This window comes from Oncorhynchus mykiss, chromosome 8 (assembly GCF_057628025.1).
Source record: "Oncorhynchus mykiss isolate SJ-2025 chromosome 8, ASM5762802v1, whole genome shotgun sequence".
NCBI lineage: Eukaryota > Metazoa > Chordata > Actinopteri > Salmoniformes > Salmonidae > Oncorhynchus > Oncorhynchus mykiss.
Genome location: NC_143029.1, coordinates 32,027,097 through 32,047,463, shown reverse-complemented (window position 1 = coordinate 32,047,463; position 20,367 = coordinate 32,027,097). Strand labels below are relative to the sequence as shown.

Sequence of the window (20,367 nt, the reverse complement as noted above, 5' to 3'; positions counted from 1 at the left end):
GTCATGTGTTTCATTTCAGTGGAATAAAATCTAGGACAGTTCTTTACTACAATCTAATAATAAAGCGAATATTTGTATTTTGTTATTTAACTTTGCACACAGTGCCTTCGGAAAGTATTCAGACCCCTTGACTTTTTCCACATTTTGTCACGTTACAGCCTTATTCTAAAATGGATTTAAAAAATACAAATCTCTGCAATCTACACACAATACCCCATAATGACAAAGCATTTTTATTTTTTAAATGTATTAAAAATAAACAAATACCTTATTTACATACCTTGTCAGACCCTTTGCTATGAGACTCGAAATTGAGCTCAGGTGCATCCTGTTTCTATTGATCACCATTGAGATGTTTCTACAACTTGATTGGAGTCCACCTGTGGTAAATGCAATTGATTGGACATGATTTGTACAGGCACACACCTGTCTCTATAAGGTCCCACAATTGACAGTGCATGTCAGAGCAAAAACCAAGCCTTGAGGTAGAAAGGAATTGTCCATAGAGCGCAGAGACAAGATTGTGTCGAGGCACAGATCAGGGGAAGGCCACCAAAAAATGTCTGCAGCATTGAAGGTGCCCAAGAACACAATGGCCTCCATCATTCTTAAATGGAAGAAGTTTGGAACCCCCAAGGCTCTTCCTAGAGTTGGCCGCCTGGCCAAACTGAGCAATCGGATGAGAAGGGCCTTGGTCAGGGAGGTGCCCAAGAACCCGATGGTCACTCTGACAGACCTCTAGAGTTCCTCTGTAGAAAACTTACAGAAGGAAAACATCTCTGCAGCATGCCACTCCTCAGTAAAAGGCACATGACACCTAAAGAGAAACAAGATTCTCTGGTCTGATGAAACCAAGACTGAAATCTTTGGCCTGAATGACAAGTGCCACGTCTGGAGGAAACCTGGCACCATCCCTACGATGAAGCATTGTGGTGGTAGCATCATGCTGTGGGGATGTTTTTCAGCAGCAGGTACTGGGAGACTATTCAGGATCGAGGCAAAGATGAATGGAGCAAAGTACAGAGCGATCCTTGATGAAAACCTGCTCCAGAGCACTCAGGACTTCAAACTGGGATGAAGATTCACCTTCCAACAGGACAATGACCCTAAGCATACTTAAAATGTGACAGTGCATTTCAGATACTGATATTTCAGGTTTTTTTTATTTGTAATACATTTGAAAAAAATTATACAACTATTTTTGCTTTGTAATTATGGGGTATTCTGTGTAGATTGATGAAAATAATTTTAGAATAAGGCTGTAACGTAACAAAATGTGAAAAAGTCAAGAGGTCTGGATACTTTCCAAAGGCACTGTATACTGTTTAGGGTTCTTTTTTTCTCAAGTAAATCATTTTGTAACACAAAATGAACATTTCATTTATAAATATTAGAAACTCATTTCCAATTGTAACATGTATTGTAAAATGTTCCTGTTCTTCCAAATGTAATCATAATATATGCCTATTATTAGCCATATTAAAAATACTGGCTTCATGTTATGTGAATAAAAGTTTATATGACGTGTAAATGCATTTCATAACTGCCAATGCACGGAGATATGTGTTCATGTAGAAATAATTTAAACTTGGACTAACTACACCTTACCACCAAATCTGCATGTTTCATAATGTATTTCACGTGCAGTATTTGTCACCACAAAATTATAAGGCTATCTATCTTTATCTGTCCACAACATTCCTTTATACACATGTTGGTCCAGTAGGCATGACTTGTCCGGAAAAAAAAGGAGGAATGGAACGTCGAAAGGAAGAGAGAATTCGAGCTAACACGGCAACAGCATTCTTACAATCTGAAACACAACCTCTTCATGCGCTGACCACAATATACATGTATAGTGTCTGTAGCCTAAACTCTGTTTACGGATGCATTGTTATCCAATCCTGGCACTGGACCGGAAGGCATACTTCAAGGTATCTGTCATAAAGAGCAAAATAGGTGCCCAAAATATATCCGATTCAACCTATATATATACTACACTCATAGAAAAAAAGGTTATAGATAGAGCCAAAAAATGTTATGTGCTTGCTTCATACATGGCACCTCGTTCAATAAAGAACCGATATTGGTTCCACATTTAACCTTATATGGAACCCAAAGGTTATATATGGAACCCTACACAAGGGTTATAAATATAACCATTAGGGGTGCCATATATGAAGCAAGCATTAGAACCCTTGTTGGTTCTATCCAGAACCTGTTTTTCTTGGAGTGTATATCCAAATATGACTGGGTGACCAATGTTACGGCTGAGTGAGGCTATTTGCGCCGAAATTCAACTCCTGTTTTATATCCTATCCACAGCCTATACTATGCATGCTATAATGTAAGCCTATACCGTGATCATTAGTACAGAAAGTGGAATATAATTATATTTTCTCAAGACTGCTCTAAAAATAATCAGACATTTGTAAAAGTTAGATCATTAAAACAAATAAGTACAGTTTTCTTGACGGTTACGTTCAAAGGGAATAGTTAAAGTGTTGAATTGTCATCTACCAAATTCCTTTCTTGCGCTAATTGCAATGGATATCCTCACCGCCTTGGTGACAAGATGTGACAGTTATTTTGCGTCACCCTCTGCCTTATCCAATGCAAACACCATTCGTTGGCGTGTCATGGGCTTTACTCCAGTCCCCCTTTATTTGGCAGTATGGGACTGGTTAAACCCTCCCTCTTTCCAGGTTCCGTCATCACCTTCTACCGCTGATCAGTGGAGCCAGTCTATCCTATAAGCGCGCTCACAGCCAACCTGCAAACATTCGCTGACACCTTCACATTTCAGAGCAGGAGGCAATGGCCACGAGGATCGACGCATCGATATAGCCTGTTTGTCCTGGGAAGTTCTTTCTTCTTAGGCTACATTTCGTTTTCAGGGAAAACGGTGCGTTGGAAGCAATATACGGCCTTCTGGAACGAATCAGTTCTATCAACTGTATGGGCTATAGATTACCTTGACAAGCAGTCTCGGTGATTGACAGCAGGACCAACACACGAGGGTTGTCGATGCGCTTATTAGAAAAACTTTTAACCGAAGGTTCTTAGTATTATCCGCCATGGTGATTTCGCCATTTAGACTATTGCATTAATTATTCTTGAAAAATACACATCTTCACCTTGCTGCGGGTTTCCTTTTTATTGCCACTGCGGATTACAATATTCAATCGGACGTAAAAGGCATCAACTTCATACGCCGCCTTCTCTGCGGACTGAGACAGTAGCTGTTTCTTACCACTCTGTATCTCCAAGACAAGCGCATGTCGATGGCGCAAAGGGTAGGTCTTAGTGCACTTGTAATGTGTAATTTCTGAGTTGATCAAACTGAATCCAATTTCCTTTTGGAATACCCATAAGAAGTCAGGACCCTGTATTCGATGCATTGTTCTGTTTTCCATGCATGGGCAATTTGATTAGATGAATGTTTACTGTCATCATCATGCATAAAGGCTTGTGTTTGGAGGGGAATGCCTGTAGCCTCTCTTATATCCGTGATAGAAGCATGCCAACAGACAGTCCTCGAGTTTCTCACACTTAACTGTATCTCTCCATCCAGTACGATGAGCTGGCCCATTATGGTGGTGGGATGGACGGGGTTGGACTCCCGGCGTCTATGTATGGAGACCCGCATGCTCCCCGGCCGCTTCCGCAAGTCCACCACCTGAACCACGGTCCGCCTCCTCATCCAACCCAGCACTATGGAGCCCACGCACCCCACAACATCATGCCCAGCAGCATGGGCAGCGCTGTCAACGACGGACTAAAAAGAGACAAAGATCAAATCTATGGGTGTGCATCAGACTTTTCCCATGGTTTTACACTGGGTTTTCTAATGTTTGATATAGCCTACAAATAACAGTTACAAGTTAAGTATTTAAAAGCATTTAGTCCGAAGTTAGAACCAAATTCTAACTTGACATGATTGAGTAAATCAAATTTAATTCATTTTTGCGCAACAACAAAAAATCTAGGCCTATTTTACGAGCATATTGCATCTCAAGATTCGGCCCTTACTCTGAGTGGAGACACTTCCCTTTTGTCAGCTATTGTAGGACATCCGGAAATATAAAACACGGATCAAGTGCAATGCAGCCCACTTAAAACATGTTTTTATCTAATATTCCTGGAAAGTGGGAACACATATTTACGTTTTATTTCCATCATGTTGCAGTCACCCGTTATTCCCTCTGCTAGCACTGGTGTTTGAAAAGTGTGAGTTGGCGACCTGCACACCGAGGGAGCCTGGAGTAGCGGGCGGCGATGTCTGCTCGTCAGACTCCTTCAACGAAGACATCGCTGTCTTTGCAAAACAGGTAGGCTACTTGTGGTTTAAGCCACGTTTTGTCAGCAAAAATAGGGATACAGATAATATTGTTGTGAAGGTTACTGTAAATGTTAAACATGTTTTCCTGCATTTATTTAATGTTTGATTGATAGGTGGATGGATTGATTGACTGATTAATTGATCGATTGATGGACTGATTGCTGTATGCAGACAATAGACTCATATTATATATTTATTTTTTTATAGATACGTGCAGAGAAACCGTTATTTTCGTCGAATCCAGAGTTGGACAACTTGGTAAGCAAGTTAACCTGCAAATCAACTGTTTACGCATCAATTGCGCAGCTGGATAAATAGTGTAATATGGGCTTGTTTGAGTTCACTTTATTTGAACACAACACGGATATTCGAAACGTTCATTTGAAGGAGCAACAGGAAATGCAGACGAGTCTTCTATCCAAAGCCTATTCTGTTTCTCTGCAGTTGGAAGCCGCGGAGGTCCTTGCCTTGGGCATCCCCAAAGCAGGGACTCTAGGAACAATTGCTGTGCTGTTGAATCCATTTGAATAAGAAAATACATTGTTTTAATTCATGTAGAATACTGTTACATATCATTTGCTTTACTGTATATGCCTGCACTGAGCATTCATGCAGTCGCTGTCTAATGAAAACCTCATCTCCGTTTTCGCCAATTTTCTTTTTTTTTTACATTCATTGAAAGCAGTAACTCCCCTCAATGTACTCTGAACATTTCATGACTCTAGGACCAAGAAAATATATTCAGAATAGCTAGTGACGTTTTATAATATGCTCGTTAATAGGAAAATATGGGCGTTTTATTCTTTCTGTTGAGCTTTTCATCAGACATTGACGATAGGCTAGTTACTATCCATTTGAGATCAACATGCCAGCATGAATTAAGCCTAACTCGTATATTTTCCTTTTCCAGATGATCCAAGCTATACAAGTATTACGATTTCATCTTTTGGAATTAGAGAAGGTAAATTATGTTTGTATTGTAGACCTATATTTTTGTGTTTTTCTATATTTTTGTCAAAACGTCCTGCAATCACCGATATAATCGCACAGTACTCATAACTGAATATATTTTACTCGGACACACTAAGCATAAAGTTTACCTGGCTGCTGCACGAATGTCCTGTGTTAAGAGTGCTGCTAACACGAATTTTCATTGAATAGGTGCACGAGCTCTGCGACAACTTCTGCCATCGGTACATCAGTTGTTTGAAAGGCAAAATGCCCATAGACTTGGTCATAGACGACCGAGATGGCTGCAAATCTGACTTCGATGACCTGACAGGATCCTCCACAAATCTAGCAGATCACGTGAGTGGTTCGGCTTTGAAATTAGCCAACATATTGGTGCTACTTTTGACAAGTGGTCCCAATAACATGGTGTTTGTGACGTACCAAAATATATAATTTCAAGAGATGTGCGTAATTGTGAGTCAGTTTAATAGATAACACATGTAATCAACAGCTTTTAAAACGGACGGTCAAATGTAATTTACTAGTATTAAAGATTTTTGTATTAATAACCTATTAGCAAAACGTTATCTAATGCACATTGGTGTGTGCAAAACTGAGACAGTCATTCCCTTAATTCATGTGTGTGCGTTCTCATATGTTGTCCTGGTGGTGTGTAGGGAAGTTTCATAGAGCTTTCGTGTCTTCTTAAAAAGAGGAGGAATACGAGAGGGAACGATTTATTTCGTTCTTAACCTTCTTCTGCTCTATTGTATAAATCATCTACTTTATCTGTTTATCAGAGAGTGAGCGAGAGAGAATTACAATTGTTTGCACGCATGACTGTAAGCCGCTTTGGATAAAAGCGTCTGCCAATGGCATATGTTGTGTATTAGATGAGAATGTGCTTATTAGAAATTTCCTAAGTCAATTTTCTATTCTTTCCTAAATTGCATTTTTGATGTTTTTACTTTGAGGTAATGGTAATGGATCTTTCTCCTCTCCTTCCCCTTCTAGTGTTTTGATTTTACACTTGAATGCGAATCCAATCAGATTATTATTGTCAGTAAAGAGGGGGGTCTTTGTCAATTCATGTGCCCATAGGGTGCCCCCTACTCTGGCTCTTCCTCTTCCCAATACCCACTCCCCCTGTCACACATGTCATCTCAGATGGCACGGTTCCTTAACCTTAGCATTGAAGCAATGGCAGGAACTTTGTTGGGGAGATTCCTCATATTAGATTACTGTCATGTACAGTCGATTTTTCGGAAGTAAGCCAAAATAAATGCTATCCACTGTCCACAGTCACTTCCATTTTTGGATGATGTTGCACTTTGTTGATTCGGCGGTTGTAGACACAAACAAACACTGTCAAGGTTCATTCATCTGACAAGACAGGACATTTTCCTGCTGGTCATCCTGGGATCCAGTTTCCCTTCGTAATATAATATATGTTTTCATTCCAAAAGGACTTGCAGTCATGTGTGCATACATTTGATGTATGGTAGGCCCCGGGAATCAAACCTACAATCCTGGTGTCGCAAGCGCTATACTCTGCTACCTGAGCCATACAGGACCACTTCACCCACTGCATTATGTATGAGCTGTAGTTCTCTGGGTGTGAGGGCACTTGCAATACACACAGAGTGTTGTATGTGAACGCCAACCACACCGTATGTTGGGCCTAGTTCAAGTTTGAGAAGAAACACCAGCTGTTTGTTTTATGTTAGCTAGGTGTTGACAAAGGCAACTTTAGCCTCCGTTTCCAGTCTCTGACTTGTGAGACTAACAGCAACTAGTGTACGTGTGAGAAGTTAATAAAAAACAATTATTGTGGAGCTTAGAACTATGTTTCCTCTACTCATTCTATTTCTATAGTGAAGGCTAACCCTCACAGTGATAAAATGTGTGAGGGCAAGAAAATATATTGGTCTGAGTATGCTTCTCTAAGTGACATCAAGTTCTGCCTCTCTTTTGCCATCCCCTGCTCTTATGCAAATGTGAGCTCATCTCCCTATTTGAGTGCACAACCCAGCCTATAGCCAAGAGACAGCACCTTTTTATATCCATGTTTATATCGCACATGTGCCGAGTGATAATACTCATTTGAGTTAAGGTACGACTGGCTTGAAAATGTTATATTTGAATCAGGTTAACCAGCTAGTTGATACTGCCATTTTTTTATATGATTTGAAGATCATGTGAGTTGAGAAAGCAATCCGGATATCGTAATGTCTTATACTTACCTCATCAACTTCTCTGCCTTTATGGGTCTCAGTTTTTATGATACATTTTAAAGAACGATGGACCACACTGTATCAGTAATTAATGCCATCTTAACAGCTGGAGTGCGTGTGGGTAAAGAACCCCCGTCGTTTTGCTTGATAAACGTGGAAACACATGGCACTTTGAATGGGGATGCCACACAAACAGCTTTCTAATTACTGTGTGTTGGGATGGAAAAGGGGGCCTGCTCGTCGAGCTCGTCGAGAGGCCTCATTCACACTGCGCTGCCATTGTTGCCGTGATTATTCTTGTCGTTGGCTGAGCTCTTCATCTGAGTACCATCCGGCAAACAGCTGACAGCCAGGAGGCTGAAGAGGTTGCTCTGCTGTTTGGCCCTCAGCTTAAGTCTGTCTAAGTACCATGGTCCCTGCCCTTATATGGCCCAATAAATAGGGGTTCGGACAGATACTGGGCTTCTGAATCAGGATAGGGAGGAGTGTTGCTGGAGCTCTGATGCTGATCGGTTTTGCTCTACAGTATTAGCAGGTTTAGCTGAATATAAGCTCTATTCGTTTTTGTTTGTTCTTTTTTGGGGGGGCCATCTCAGTTTCAGGGAAAATGGTAACTTAGAGTTTGGGATTATCGATTGTTTGGATCTTGTTCTATTTTCTTATTGAGGTCAGGGTCAGATTGTTCCATATTGTGTGCTGTGGTATATCGGCTAATAATGAGAGAGAGAAGCGGTGCATGCGTGTGTCAGGGATTTACATTGATATTGAGTAATGGCATACTGTTCCACTGCTCTCTAATGTGATCTCTCTCTCTCCCTCCTCTCCTGGTGTGTGGCCGGGATGTGGGATATGTTTATGACCCGATGAACCTCTGTGGACCCCAGAACCCGGCGTCCTGGAGAGACCTGGAAGACGCCCACTCCACGCCTTCTGTGGGCACCCCGGGGCCCTCCAGCGGGGGCCACGTCTCCCAGAGTGGGGACAACAGCAGTGAACTCGGTAAGAGACCCACAGCTTCTCTTTAGACTCAACTCCATATCAAAGGTTGACCTCAGTGCTGACCCCATACAAAGGCAATGGTATTTTCTTTGTAGGCTATAGGGTAAACTTAGTCTTTCCAGAGATCCTAATGATAAGCGGTTGTTGTTGCTCTATACTTATCATTCAGATAAAGTTGATAAGAGATTGTTGTTGAATCAACAGCTATTTGATTGAGTTTTGATAGTGACTTTGTGGTTTATCACTTATCCAGGTCAGGTTATGGAAATAGTTATATAGTTTAATCTGGTCTCTGTTATATGATGGCTTGTCTGATGAGTGTTATTACTGCCAATTACTGGTTTTGCATGATTCTGCCGGGCATTGCTGTAGTGTAGCCTACTTGGGTTGCTGTCCGTGTGCCGGCTGTTAATTTGGCCTGTGATTTGCTCAGTGGAGGCTATAAGGGTTTTATGACTTGTTTTTCTTTGTATCTCCTATGGCCACAGTAAAAATAGAATAGACTTTAAAGCAACTTACCACCCTCTGCCCATCAGGCATCAATAGCCAGGGCATTGAGCTAAACAATGGGAGGATGCTTTGCAAGACAACAGCAATTCGGAGGATGAAAGGACAGTCAGAAACACAGATTAATTCTCTTCCTCCTCTGATTTTACCAGAGTTTCTTCACTTATCCTAACTATCTGAAAACATGTCAAACAAATTGCACTTAATATCCCTGCCTGCGTGATTTGTAATGTAATTGGATGCTTTAAGACAGTAACACTGTGTATCTGACTTGTATGTCAGCAAAGCGAGGGGATGAGGATGGGTGCGAACGGCTTTTTCCTTGGTTCCTCGGGAGGGCTTTTTTTTAAACAACAGCAGGGGAACACCCAAGGTCCATGCCTCCCTGCCCTTTTGACCTGGGTAGAGAATGCATAGAGGACGGGGGAAGCACAATCCCCCCCTGCCGAGAGAGCCACTTTTTATGTATGGATGAACAAAGAGGAGAAAAAGCCCCTGGTAGCAGGATCTGATGCTGCCGTGCCTACCTGCTGCTCCTCGTGCTCCTCCTAGGGCCCCTTTGCCCTTTTTTCCATCCCTCGTTTCCATCCCTTGTTTTCATCCCCTTTTCTCATTCAAGGGGATGAGGAAAGCAAACACTTTTAACATAGGAAGGGAACTGGGGGCCAAAGTGGGGCCCTTACGTCAGTAGTGCAGACCTGGGTAGGAGATTACCGATGCTCTTCAAAGCACCTGCTACTATGAGGGAGCTCCTATTGTCCTAATGGACATTTGTCATGGTTTTCTGGGCCAATGATAAAAGCCTTTTAAAGGGTTAACCTACAATCTTAACTAATCGGGGAGCCTTATGGTTGGTTGCTGTGTGATTGTCTTGTAGTATCAACCACAGGTATGTGGTTAGTTGGTGGTGGTATGGTTATGGCTTTGTGGCTATGTTAGCCATGTGGCTAACCGCTAACCCATGGCTTATACAGTCTTTGGTTGTTTCCTTGTAAGCTGTGTGATATGCAGAGGGCTTTCTCTTTGATAACACCTCCCCCAGGGTGACTCTCTCAGATGGGGCACAGGGGCAGAGCTAAAAAGGCTGAGATATCCTAGGAATGTTTTTTTGGGGGGGGAGGGGTTTTGAATGTCCATGACAAAGGCAAAAAGGAAAGGAAAGGAACCCAAGGGGCGCTAGCTGCTGCAAAGCGCCTGTACAAGAGGGGAATGCAGAGAAGGAAGAAACAGGATGCAGTCAGTGCATCTTTTAGTCTCCTCCGGATTCCACTGAAGAACAGCAATGACATTGCAGGCTAATGTCCCTATAGAACCTGTCACAAAATGTTCTCACAAATAACAAGGGAGTGAGACAGGAGAACTATATCTAACCCTTATCAATCACCACTCGCCATCAATAGGATATAGGCCTACGGAAGGCACAGTTCTAGACATACTCGTGATCTGGGGAGAAGATTCAGCAATTATCAAGATCTTCACGCTATGGATTCACCGTGTTTTGGCAAGCTGCCAGACAGCAGCTCCCATTTAGCAGCGTGCATCATGGGTAATAACAGGAGGGCTGAGAAGTGTCACTGGTGATGGATCAGGTCCCGGTGAGCTCATTAAGCAAGCTGCACTGGGCTCGCATCACCGATGCAGGACCGGGATACAGCAATCAGTTCTGCTAGCTAGTAGCCCACCCTGCACTTTGTCTTGTATGGACATGTCATCATGTGGATTCTCTTGCCTCTAGTTGTCCCAGTTTATACCTGACTGTAGGAAAACGGGTTTCTGCTGTTGTTGATGAGCGAGAGGAAGAGATAAAAAGAAAAAGAGGTAGGGAAGTGGTGAGGGGGTGGAAGCGGAAGCCAGACAAGGATGCTACTCTTCTTCATATCTTAGGGTACTGTTTTTCCTAAAGCGCCTGAGGCAATACTCCAGCTTTCCTTGCGGCAGCAGGCCCCCCCCCCCCCCCTCCTCTATGTTACGCGTGTAGACACTGGGGCATGCAGGGAGGGAGCTGGGCAAGCAGGCAGGCGAAGGGGGCTAGGTCACGGGAGGAGAGTTCCATGGATACAACTTTGCAAGTAGTGCACCATCACACTGGTTAGATTGGCTGAGTTGCCAGGGAACAGTCAGAAGCGATTAGCGTAGCGGAGGATCTGCCCTTAGGCCTTCCCTCTCTGGAGCAGGAAAAAAGAGAAGGATGGGGGAGAGGAGGAGGGGGCTTGATGTTCCTTAGATATAATTAGGCCGTGCTAGTGAGTTCTGTCTTTCTTTTTTTCAGTTATTTGCTTCAAGGACAAAATGACTTCAAATGACCAATATTGGTTTTGGTCATTTTGATTTCCAGCTAAGCCCGAGCATTTAATGATTGATTGGCATAGTTTGTATTGATTATTTCACCATTGAAGGCATGTCTTGAGTGGTGTTTCTCCCAGCCTGTGAGACAGGATACTAATTGTCCTCTCTGAAATGACAGATGTCTTCAACACCATCCTTCAAGTACTCTGCACCCACAACAAACCTCATCATTTCCTTAGAGAATAAAACTGTTATAACAACTTGTTATAACATCTACAGACAGAGAAGGTGGCGTATGGAGAACAAAGTGAAGCATCACCTATGCCCTGTCCGGTCCACAGATTACACCATCCGTCAAAACTCCCACCCCCCCTCCTCTCTCTCCCCTCACCCCCGTCCCAACCCACTCAGTCCAACTCATCCTTTTTAATGTCAATATTCATTAGCTTAAATATTTATGCATGAATATGGGCGCATATATAGAAGCCCCTTTGATTGATGCATCCCCAAAAACAAAAAGACATGCCAGGGTGAATCCTAAGAAAAGTAGGGTTCCTGTCCCGCCCTGGGGGAGGGGTCTCTCAGATACATTATTCACATGCCCTCCAGGCAGGCTTTCAAGGCATCTCTGCCCAGAGGGCAAGAAAAATAACCACCACTGTTAAAAGTAAATCATCTCTGCTGATGCACAATTAATGTCGGAAAGGGAGGAGAGACATGGAGAGAGTGCACAGAGAGTGCTGTGATGGGGAGCAAGGGCAGGGGCGGAAGCCTCGGAAATCTCAGTTTAAAAGGAAGCCTTGATCCGTGTGAAGGTTCCCGCAGAAATCGAACGACGATGCCCTGCTAATAATGCCAGGAGGAGAGAGGTGGTGTGTGTGAGTCCGACAATCCAACACAGACAGACTGGGGGGGGGGGGGGGGCACTGAACACATGGGGGCCTTGAGGGGAAATGACCACAACCCCCCCCCCATCCACCCACCAACACATCCCTAGCCAAATGTTTGATATGTTATTGTCCTCTCATAGCTTTAACCATGAGGTTACAACTGATGTTTTTGTTATTGTTCGTGTTTTTCTTTTTTTATAACCAAATCATTAGTCTATATCAAACAGCGGTGTATATAAATAAATACGCTGCTGCCTGCGCATTGTGTCCGGCCACAGCACTAACAGTCATTATTCATGTCAAGTGTACAGCCCGGATCCCGCAGTCATTACTTCATGTCAAACTTGTAGCTCAGATTGAGTTAATAGCCTGGCTTTTTTATCGCGGTCTCTCAATACAGTATACTGTATGAACCTCTCTTCAATATCCAGACACTGTAGCAGAGTGTGGATGAGGAGATGCAAATGTGGAATATTGTGTTGCTATGCTGTTGCCATGCCCTAGACCTCTGCTGCACTTTTAATGTGTGTTCGTGGCGAATGGCGGTGACGTGCCGAAATGAAAGCCTTCTCTCTCCTAACGTATCCCGCCACCTCTCTTCTCTTTCTTCTTGCTCTTATCGCAGGAGACGGCCTCGACAACAGCCTTGCATCACCGGGCACAGGGGACGAGGACGACCAGGACAAGAAGCGGCAGAAGAAGAGAGGCATCTTCCCCAAAGTGGCCACCAATATCATGCGAGCGTGGCTCTTCCAGCACCTTACGGTAAGACGGCAGGCCGAGCCTAACACCAGCGCCAGACATTCTCCCTTCATGCTTGTGGTTCTCAACCTTTTTTTGGTTATTGTACACCAATCACACCGTCAGGTGCAACTGGTCATGACTATTATCAATTTAACCACGAAGCCTATGTTTTGTACATATCTTATGGCTCTTGTCTAGTACTCCCTGAGAGTAGGCCAAGTACCCCTAGGGGCAATAGTAATAACGGTTGAGAACTGAAGGTCTTGCATCCAACACTCAATGCGCAACAACACAAGGGCGTCGGCCTATGGCTTTGTAGTCCTTCGCCGAGCCGTTTTCTCTCGGATGTTTTCTTAGTGAGAACAGTCATTGAGACAAAGGCACAGAGAGCTGTGCAAAAGACAAGTAGCGTATGTTGTCTAAACGTGGCCTCTCCATCATACCACACTTGTTAGGAATGATGCCACTTTACTCAGCGTCTGAACTACATTTTACAAAAACAGAATAGGCTACTTTCCCAAAGTGAAAGGACTAGCTCACATTCCAGCGACTTCCAACCAATCCTCAATGAGGAGAGTTTCACCTTTTATATACGGGCCCAAAAGACGCCGCCACTGCCTCTTACTCCTCAGTTTTTCTACTTTTCTCCTCTTCCCGCTCTTAGATGTTTTCATAGCCTCTTATTTGGTTGCCGGGTGAAAAGCGGCCACACAGCTCCTGTACAGGCAGCAATCCTTTCCTCTAAAAACCCACCTTTAGATTCCCCAGTTAAAAAAAGAAGAGGCAAAGAAGGGCTAATTTAATTATCCCCTCTCTGTTCCCCCTTTTCAGCCTAATTGGTTAAGCACAAGTGTTTGTCGTGGCAGGATGTGCCTCGTGAACACTGTGTGAGGGCCCCTCAATGTCCTCTGAATGGTCCAGTTGCAACACCCAGGCGATCAAGCATTCATCGGGGCCGCGGAGGGTGTGAATTGTGAAAGGAGCCGGATTATGTTTTGTCCCGACTTTACCGTTGAGGCTGGCATCGGAGAAGGGACAGAGGGGGGGGGGGGATTCTCTGGATGGTCTTAGCCTCCAGCTTTTGTGGTCCCTATTCTGAGGAAAGAACTCTAACGATCCTCCTCTACAAAGCTATAGAGAAAGCAGCTGTGTAAGGTTTACATTACTTCTAGGATTCCTTATTGGCCCATTAGCATGGTCATACAGTAACTGTTGGTTTCCATGCGAGCCACGCTGTTTGAAGACCCCCATATGCATGCCGATGAAGACAGATCTTTGTGACGCTCTGTTCTAGACAATGTATGTAATTAGTTACGACAAACATACATTGCGTTTTGAAATGCAGCTGTAAAAGGGTCCTCTTGTTCAACCATGAGACCCTTTCCTTTGCTTGGAGATAAAAAGGATTAAGTCCACAGCTCAATGACAGGTTGCCCCAGAGTGACCTGAGTAAGTTTCGGTTGTACATTGGAGAGAGGCCCCAACGTGACAACAGTCTGTGGGACATTAGCAAAGTGTTTTCTTTATTTTTTTAGACAGAGGGGTTCTGCTGGGTTGAGGGAGGAGCACTGAGCCATCCGTCACTAGACTGTCAGCCACCAAGCTGGGAGGTGACCATGACGATCACTTGGTAACAGTGGCCTTTGTCACTACCATGTCGGTTTCTGTGTGTGTGTGTGGTATATCCTTGCATGTGTGTGCGCGCTTGTGTGACTGAGTGTGTGTATACATGTGTGTGCCTGAAAGCCTTGTTTAAAAATGAAGTGCTTGGAAGCTCATCCTTCACCCGATGACCACAGGAGGTGGCTGCGGCCCTGACAGCGCCAAAATGGGGACGCGCCTCCGACCCTGTACCCTGTACATGGGTCACCTCTGTCTGCCATCTGCCACCCTCCTCCCTCTGTCACACCGCCAGCGGAGAGGCAGGGACAGGGAGACAGGGGCCGGGGCCCCTATTCAGGCCCTAACAAAGGCGGCAATTGTGTCCCTTTGTATCGCATCTGATCATTTGTCAAATAATGTCAAATAATGTCAAACAATGCCACACGCTTTAAGCCCAAAGTGTTTGGGGCTGGGGCCAAGCAGTGGTCAGTCTTGGTTGTTCACTTGTGCTTATGCTAACTAGAGAGAGAGAGACGTGTGTGTGTGTGTGTGTGTGTATATGTGCCAAGGATCACTGTGGATGGGAGTCGGTCACAGGGCTTGACTACATTTCCTGAGCGACTTTCCCTTTAAAGGGTGTTTCAGGGTTTCATTCTAGACGTGATCATTCGAAATGAATGCAAGCTGGGTGTTCTTTTTTTGACTGAAGCACAGACTCTTCCTTTCTGTCCTCTGTTTACCACAGCACCCCTATCCTTCAGAGGAACAGAAGAAGCAGCTAGCACAGGACACAGGCCTCACCATCCTGCAAGTGAACAACTGGTGAGTAGCTAACCCCTATGTCCCCACTCTAACCCTAACCCCTGTGCTTCCTTCTCTCCTTCTTTCTTCCTTTCCTTCTTTATGTCTGTCCTTTCCTTCTTCCTTTTTGTCTTTCCTTCTTGCCTCCTCCCAGCACTGGTGAATATGCTCTCATTTGCAACTACACTACAGCCATGTTTTAGGAGAAGCAGAGACGTTCTAAGCTCAGCTCTTTGGAAATGGAACTGAAATGGAACTGTTTTACATGCTCTATCTATATTCACTGTCTGGTGGACACACTGAAACTTTAAAGGGGAGGTGTGTGTGTGTGTGTGTGTCCCTCCTCCCCACACGATCCCCCAGCCTCATTTTACATGTATAACATGATGGATTAAAGTATATTTAAGGCCCAGCACCCTTGCCCCTTTGTAGATGGCTTAGCATATTTTGGGAAAGAGGAACAGAGACGGGGGGATTTGGTTTTGAGGATACAGTTCTGGTGTGTCATCTAAAAGGAATCATTTTATTTGGGGCTTACACAGTTTTGGATTCATTGAGATGACATTGGCTTCTCGCGATTAATCCTCCCCCGTCCCAGAATCCCATGGTAGGGTCTTTTTTTTTAAGTGTATCAGATTCTCAACGGACCTAATTACATAGACGTGCACCTCTAATCCCAAGGAGTTAAGAAGTCTATGGATTTTTCTCATGGATCAACTTCAATACACTTATCAAAGCAGGCAAATGCTTAGTTTTTCCAAGCTGTCCGTTCTTTTGGGTAGTGGTACGTCTCTGCCCAAAATTGGCAAAACGTTTAGCCTTATCACAGCCCAAGGCTAAAGTGGCTAAACCCAAATCAATAGTCTTGGTAAGATGCTGTATGTGGCTTTCTCCTAACACCCTAGATCACGAGAGATTAGTACGCTAGTAAAACTAGGGTAAGGAAATTGTCACACTCTGTTTGATTTCTGAATGCTTTGATTGTGTAAGATTATCTTAAGTAGACCCGGGAGATAAATGCAAAGGAGATCTAAAGCAAGGAGAAGCTTTGTGAACTGTATAGTCCATGTTCGTCCGGACAGTGATTGGAATTTTCTCTCCATTTCTATCTTCCCTATCTCTCCAGGTTCATCAACGCCAGGAGGAGAATAGTACAGCCTATGATTGACCAGTCTAACAGAACAGGTTAACCATAACTTACATTTGTTAATTGATAATAATACGATGAGATGATAATGTTGCTCTGTCATATATTTAATTGTACTATATGATTATTTTTTATGTAGATAATGATTTTTTTGAAGGCCACTTTTATTGTTATGGTGTATCTCTTCTGTTTTATGGCCTCTAAACATACTAATCTAGTATTATATCTCTATTTTGACCCATTTCTGTTTTTTTTTTTACATCCACAGTGGGCCAGGGGACAGCATACAGCCCTGACGGTCAACCAATGGGAGGCTTTGTACTCGACGGACAGCAGCACATGGGAATTCGACCTGGCGGTAAGCAACCTTTATTCTCACCATGTCATATGCAGTGGTGGGAAAAGTACTGTATTGTCATACTTGAGTAAAAGTAAAGATACCTTAATGGAAAATGAACCACCCAGTGAGTCACCCAGTAAAATACTACTTGAGTAAAAGTCTAAAAGTATGTGGTTTAAAATATGCTTAAGTATCAAAAGTAAATATAATTGCAAAAATATTCTTAAAATATACCTAAGGAGTGACAGTAAAAGTATAAATAATTTCAAATTCCCTATATTAAACCAACCAGATGGCACCATTTTCGTGTCTTTTTTTTTAGTTACGAATAGCCAGGGGCACACTCCAACACTAAGATATAATTTACAAACAGAGTATTTGTGTTTAGTCAGTCCGACAGATCAGAGGCAGTAGGGATGACCAGGGATGTTCTCTTGATAAGTGCGTGAATTTGATAATCGTCCTGTCCTGCTAAGCATTCAAAATGTCACGTACTTTTGGGTGTCAGGGAAAATGTATAGAGTAAAAAGTACATTATTTTCTTTTGGAATGTAGTGAAATAAAAGTAAAAGTTGTCAAAAATATAAATGGTAAAGTACAGATACACCAAAAAAATAATTAAGTAAAAATACTTTAAAGTATTACTTAAATACTTTACACCACTGGTTATTTGTTCCTTTCTACCAATGTAGCCTGGAATCAGTTTTGGTTCTGTTTGTCTAGTCATGGGTTAAATATTGCAGAGTTTTATATGAACCTGTGTATATTGCATCATGTAATTGGTTCCTCTCTCTGTCACTCATTCTGCAGGACCAATGGGTGGCATGGGAATGAATATGGGCATGGATGGACAGTGGCACTACATGTAAACCCTCTCCAACCAAGGCAAGCCTGAAGAAGATGGTGAAGTAAGCACTGCCTTAATCTCTCTCCCCTGCTACCTTTGTCACCCACAAGCCTGCCTGCCTCTGCTGTTTCTTTATTCCTCTCCATCACTCTCTCTCTTTCTCAATCTCTCTCTTTCTCCCACTCCCTCCTCACTACTCCTCTCCTCTTCACCCCTCGCCTCAATCGTACCCCTATTCCTCCACAACACCCCATCTATTTAAAAAAAAAAATTATTGCTCTCTCTCTCCTCCTTCTCACCCCTTTCCTCAATCGTTCCTCGATCCTTCTCCATCACTCCATCTCTCTCTCTTTCTCCATTTTTCTCCTCTCTCCGTCCTCCTCTCATCTCCTTCTCGGGGCCCAATATGATTAAGAGTGTGGGGTTCTCGACTCCCTCTGTCCCCCTCCAGCCCTATCAGCTCTCTAGCCCTGCTGACAGTTCACAAATCAAGATGTATCGCCTGCCGGAGGCACTGGAGCTCACCGTATTTTATTTAACACCCACACTCCACTGCTCAATGAGCCACGCTATAATGACACTTACCTTGATTAATTGAGCTCTTTATATGTAAATAGGGAACCCCGCGTTTGCCTCACTTTTCACTGGGCGCCAATTCCGCCAACACAGCCCCTTTCCCTTCCCGATAATCCACAGATTTTGCTAATGAAGTCCAAAGAGCATGATGGTGATTGCAGCGACGGCACATCGCCTACATTTTAAATACAGCCCACATAGACATCTTATGCACTCAAGCTGAATAAATGTTGGCAATATATTTTTTTTGACTGTTTCATCCAATCATTTCTCATTGAATGATCATTGACCGATTACTGTAATGGCGTAATACAGGAGGCTGTTCTCCTCACCTAATTTAATCTGTAGTGAGACCGTATGCTGATTGTGATGGCAGTAAATTTACCCAAGGATCCATGTGGGGTTGTGTTGCAGTAATATGTGGTTATCCTATGCATGATGGGAGTCAGAGCCATAACAGTCTATTAGGGAACCCTTAAGAATTACACCAAATAACCAGCACTGTCCCAGTGTATGTATATGTTGTAAGGCCTAAATTTGCCTCTGTCATGTGTGGCTTTGTCTTTAATTTCTAAGGTTTAGGTTCCATATTTGTTTTTCTGTAAGAGACTGACCCAGGCTTCTTCTTTGTGTGACAGGCCTCCGTGGTTGGCTCAGGGAAAATTCCATCCTGCCGCGTGGTCCAATGAAAGCGTGACTCCGCCCAAGTCACACCTGTACCCATCATCTGACCACGCCCACCTCACAATCGCACTGGAGCATAGAGGACCACACCTACCCTGGGACAACCCACACCTGTACAGACCCTGCCCACATTGACCTTTACTAACTAACCCCATGGCTGGAGGAAGACCAGGATCTAGGAATAAACAACAACATTTACAGACAACAACAACAAAATACTTCTGAATGAACAACAGAAGCTAAAATGACCTCAACAACATTTTGACAAATTAGTTTTCTTTTTTAAATTATTTATTTATTTTTCTACAATGGTGGACCATTGGGACAAGAACTTTCAAGTATTTGCTCAAGATCTATTGTCACAATTGTACATACACACAGCCCACACACACACACATACATACGCTCACTTACACATGTTCACACACACACACACACACACACACACACACACACATATTCTCACACACACACACACACTACATCCTATGAGCACACCATTTGAAAACAACCACTGTGGAATATCTAAAAAGATGATGGCGACTAAGACTTTTAATAGCTGTTGTGGTGTATAGACTTGTGCTTTTTCATTTGACTGTTCTGTCCATGTTTGTGCTTTTGTGATCACTAGTTTATAGCGTGAGAGTTTATCACTGATCCCACCTTCATGTGCTGTGGAAGAGAGAGAGAGAGAGAGAGATTGACTCAGAGTTTGCAGCTCCATCCAGCTCCCAGTAAAATACCAAGCCCGATTTTTATAAGACTGAAAGAGCTGATGAACTGACTCCATACTGGTAAGGTGGATCCTGGACTGACCATTTAGATCGCATTCAAATAGTTTTATAGCACACAGGAAGAAGGGATGGGTTTCTACACTAAAAACCAAAATAAAAACTCATTTTAAAACTTGACCTCAAATCTTTTGGAGGAATCTTTTTTTCAGCACATATTCCCTTTCACCTGGGAAATGAATAACCTTTTGGGGAGAAAAAGAAGAGGTATGCCTTGAGTTAATCATATTTTGTACAACGTATGATATTGTGACCCAATTCATTTGGATAACATTAAGAGCTGAATGCATTCTTTTTTTTGCTGGTGTTTGGTGGTTATTTGCACATTAGCTACCTCCTGCTTTGTATCTATGGTAAACATTTATGAAATACCGCATATCTTTGTAAATTAAAATGATTTTCGTAATAACACACAATTCGTATTCACACATGAGGTCAAGTTACAGTTTTGGTCGATATGGGACGAAGTTGCTGTCGCTGTTTTCTTACTCGATTGAGGCTGACAGAAATGATGGATGACCTAGGACTACCGTTATTCGAAATACAGGGAGATACGCTGAATACTAAAGCCACACTAATTCGTTTTTCTCAAGACACAATAGGCTTATGCAATAAATGAAGCGGAA

General features: G+C 43.1%; 1 protein-coding gene across 1 annotated transcript; it reads left to right on the top strand.

The window, feature by feature from the left end:
* The first annotated feature begins 2,693 nt into the window (after positions 1 to 2,693).
* Positions 2,694 to 19,861, top strand: LOC110529791 (homeobox protein Meis2). The gene is made up of 13 exons (XM_021612323.3): positions 2,694 to 3,296; positions 3,575 to 3,807; positions 4,190 to 4,331; positions 4,550 to 4,600; positions 5,253 to 5,303; positions 5,504 to 5,650; positions 8,412 to 8,526; positions 12,835 to 12,974; positions 15,301 to 15,377; positions 16,483 to 16,541; positions 16,772 to 16,861; positions 17,654 to 17,751; positions 18,905 to 19,861. Exons 1-12 carry the CDS (start codon positions 3,279 to 3,281, stop codon positions 17,710 to 17,712), a joined length of 1,182 nt encoding a protein of 393 aa, XP_021467998.1. The 5' UTR covers positions 2,694 to 3,278; the 3' UTR covers positions 17,713 to 17,751; positions 18,905 to 19,861.
* The last annotated feature ends 506 nt before the right edge of the window (positions 19,862 to 20,367 follow it).

Bases quoted from the DNA above. Each gene is read 5' to 3' on its own strand.
- LOC110529791 (XM_021612323.3), top strand. The intron at 12,975-15,300 runs GTAAGACGGCAG...TGTTTACCACAG, and splicing joins GGCTCTTCCAGCACCTTACG to CACCCCTATCCTTCAGAGGA. The intron at 15,378-16,482 runs GTGAGTAGCTAA...CTATCTCTCCAG, and splicing joins ATCCTGCAAGTGAACAACTG to GTTCATCAACGCCAGGAGGA.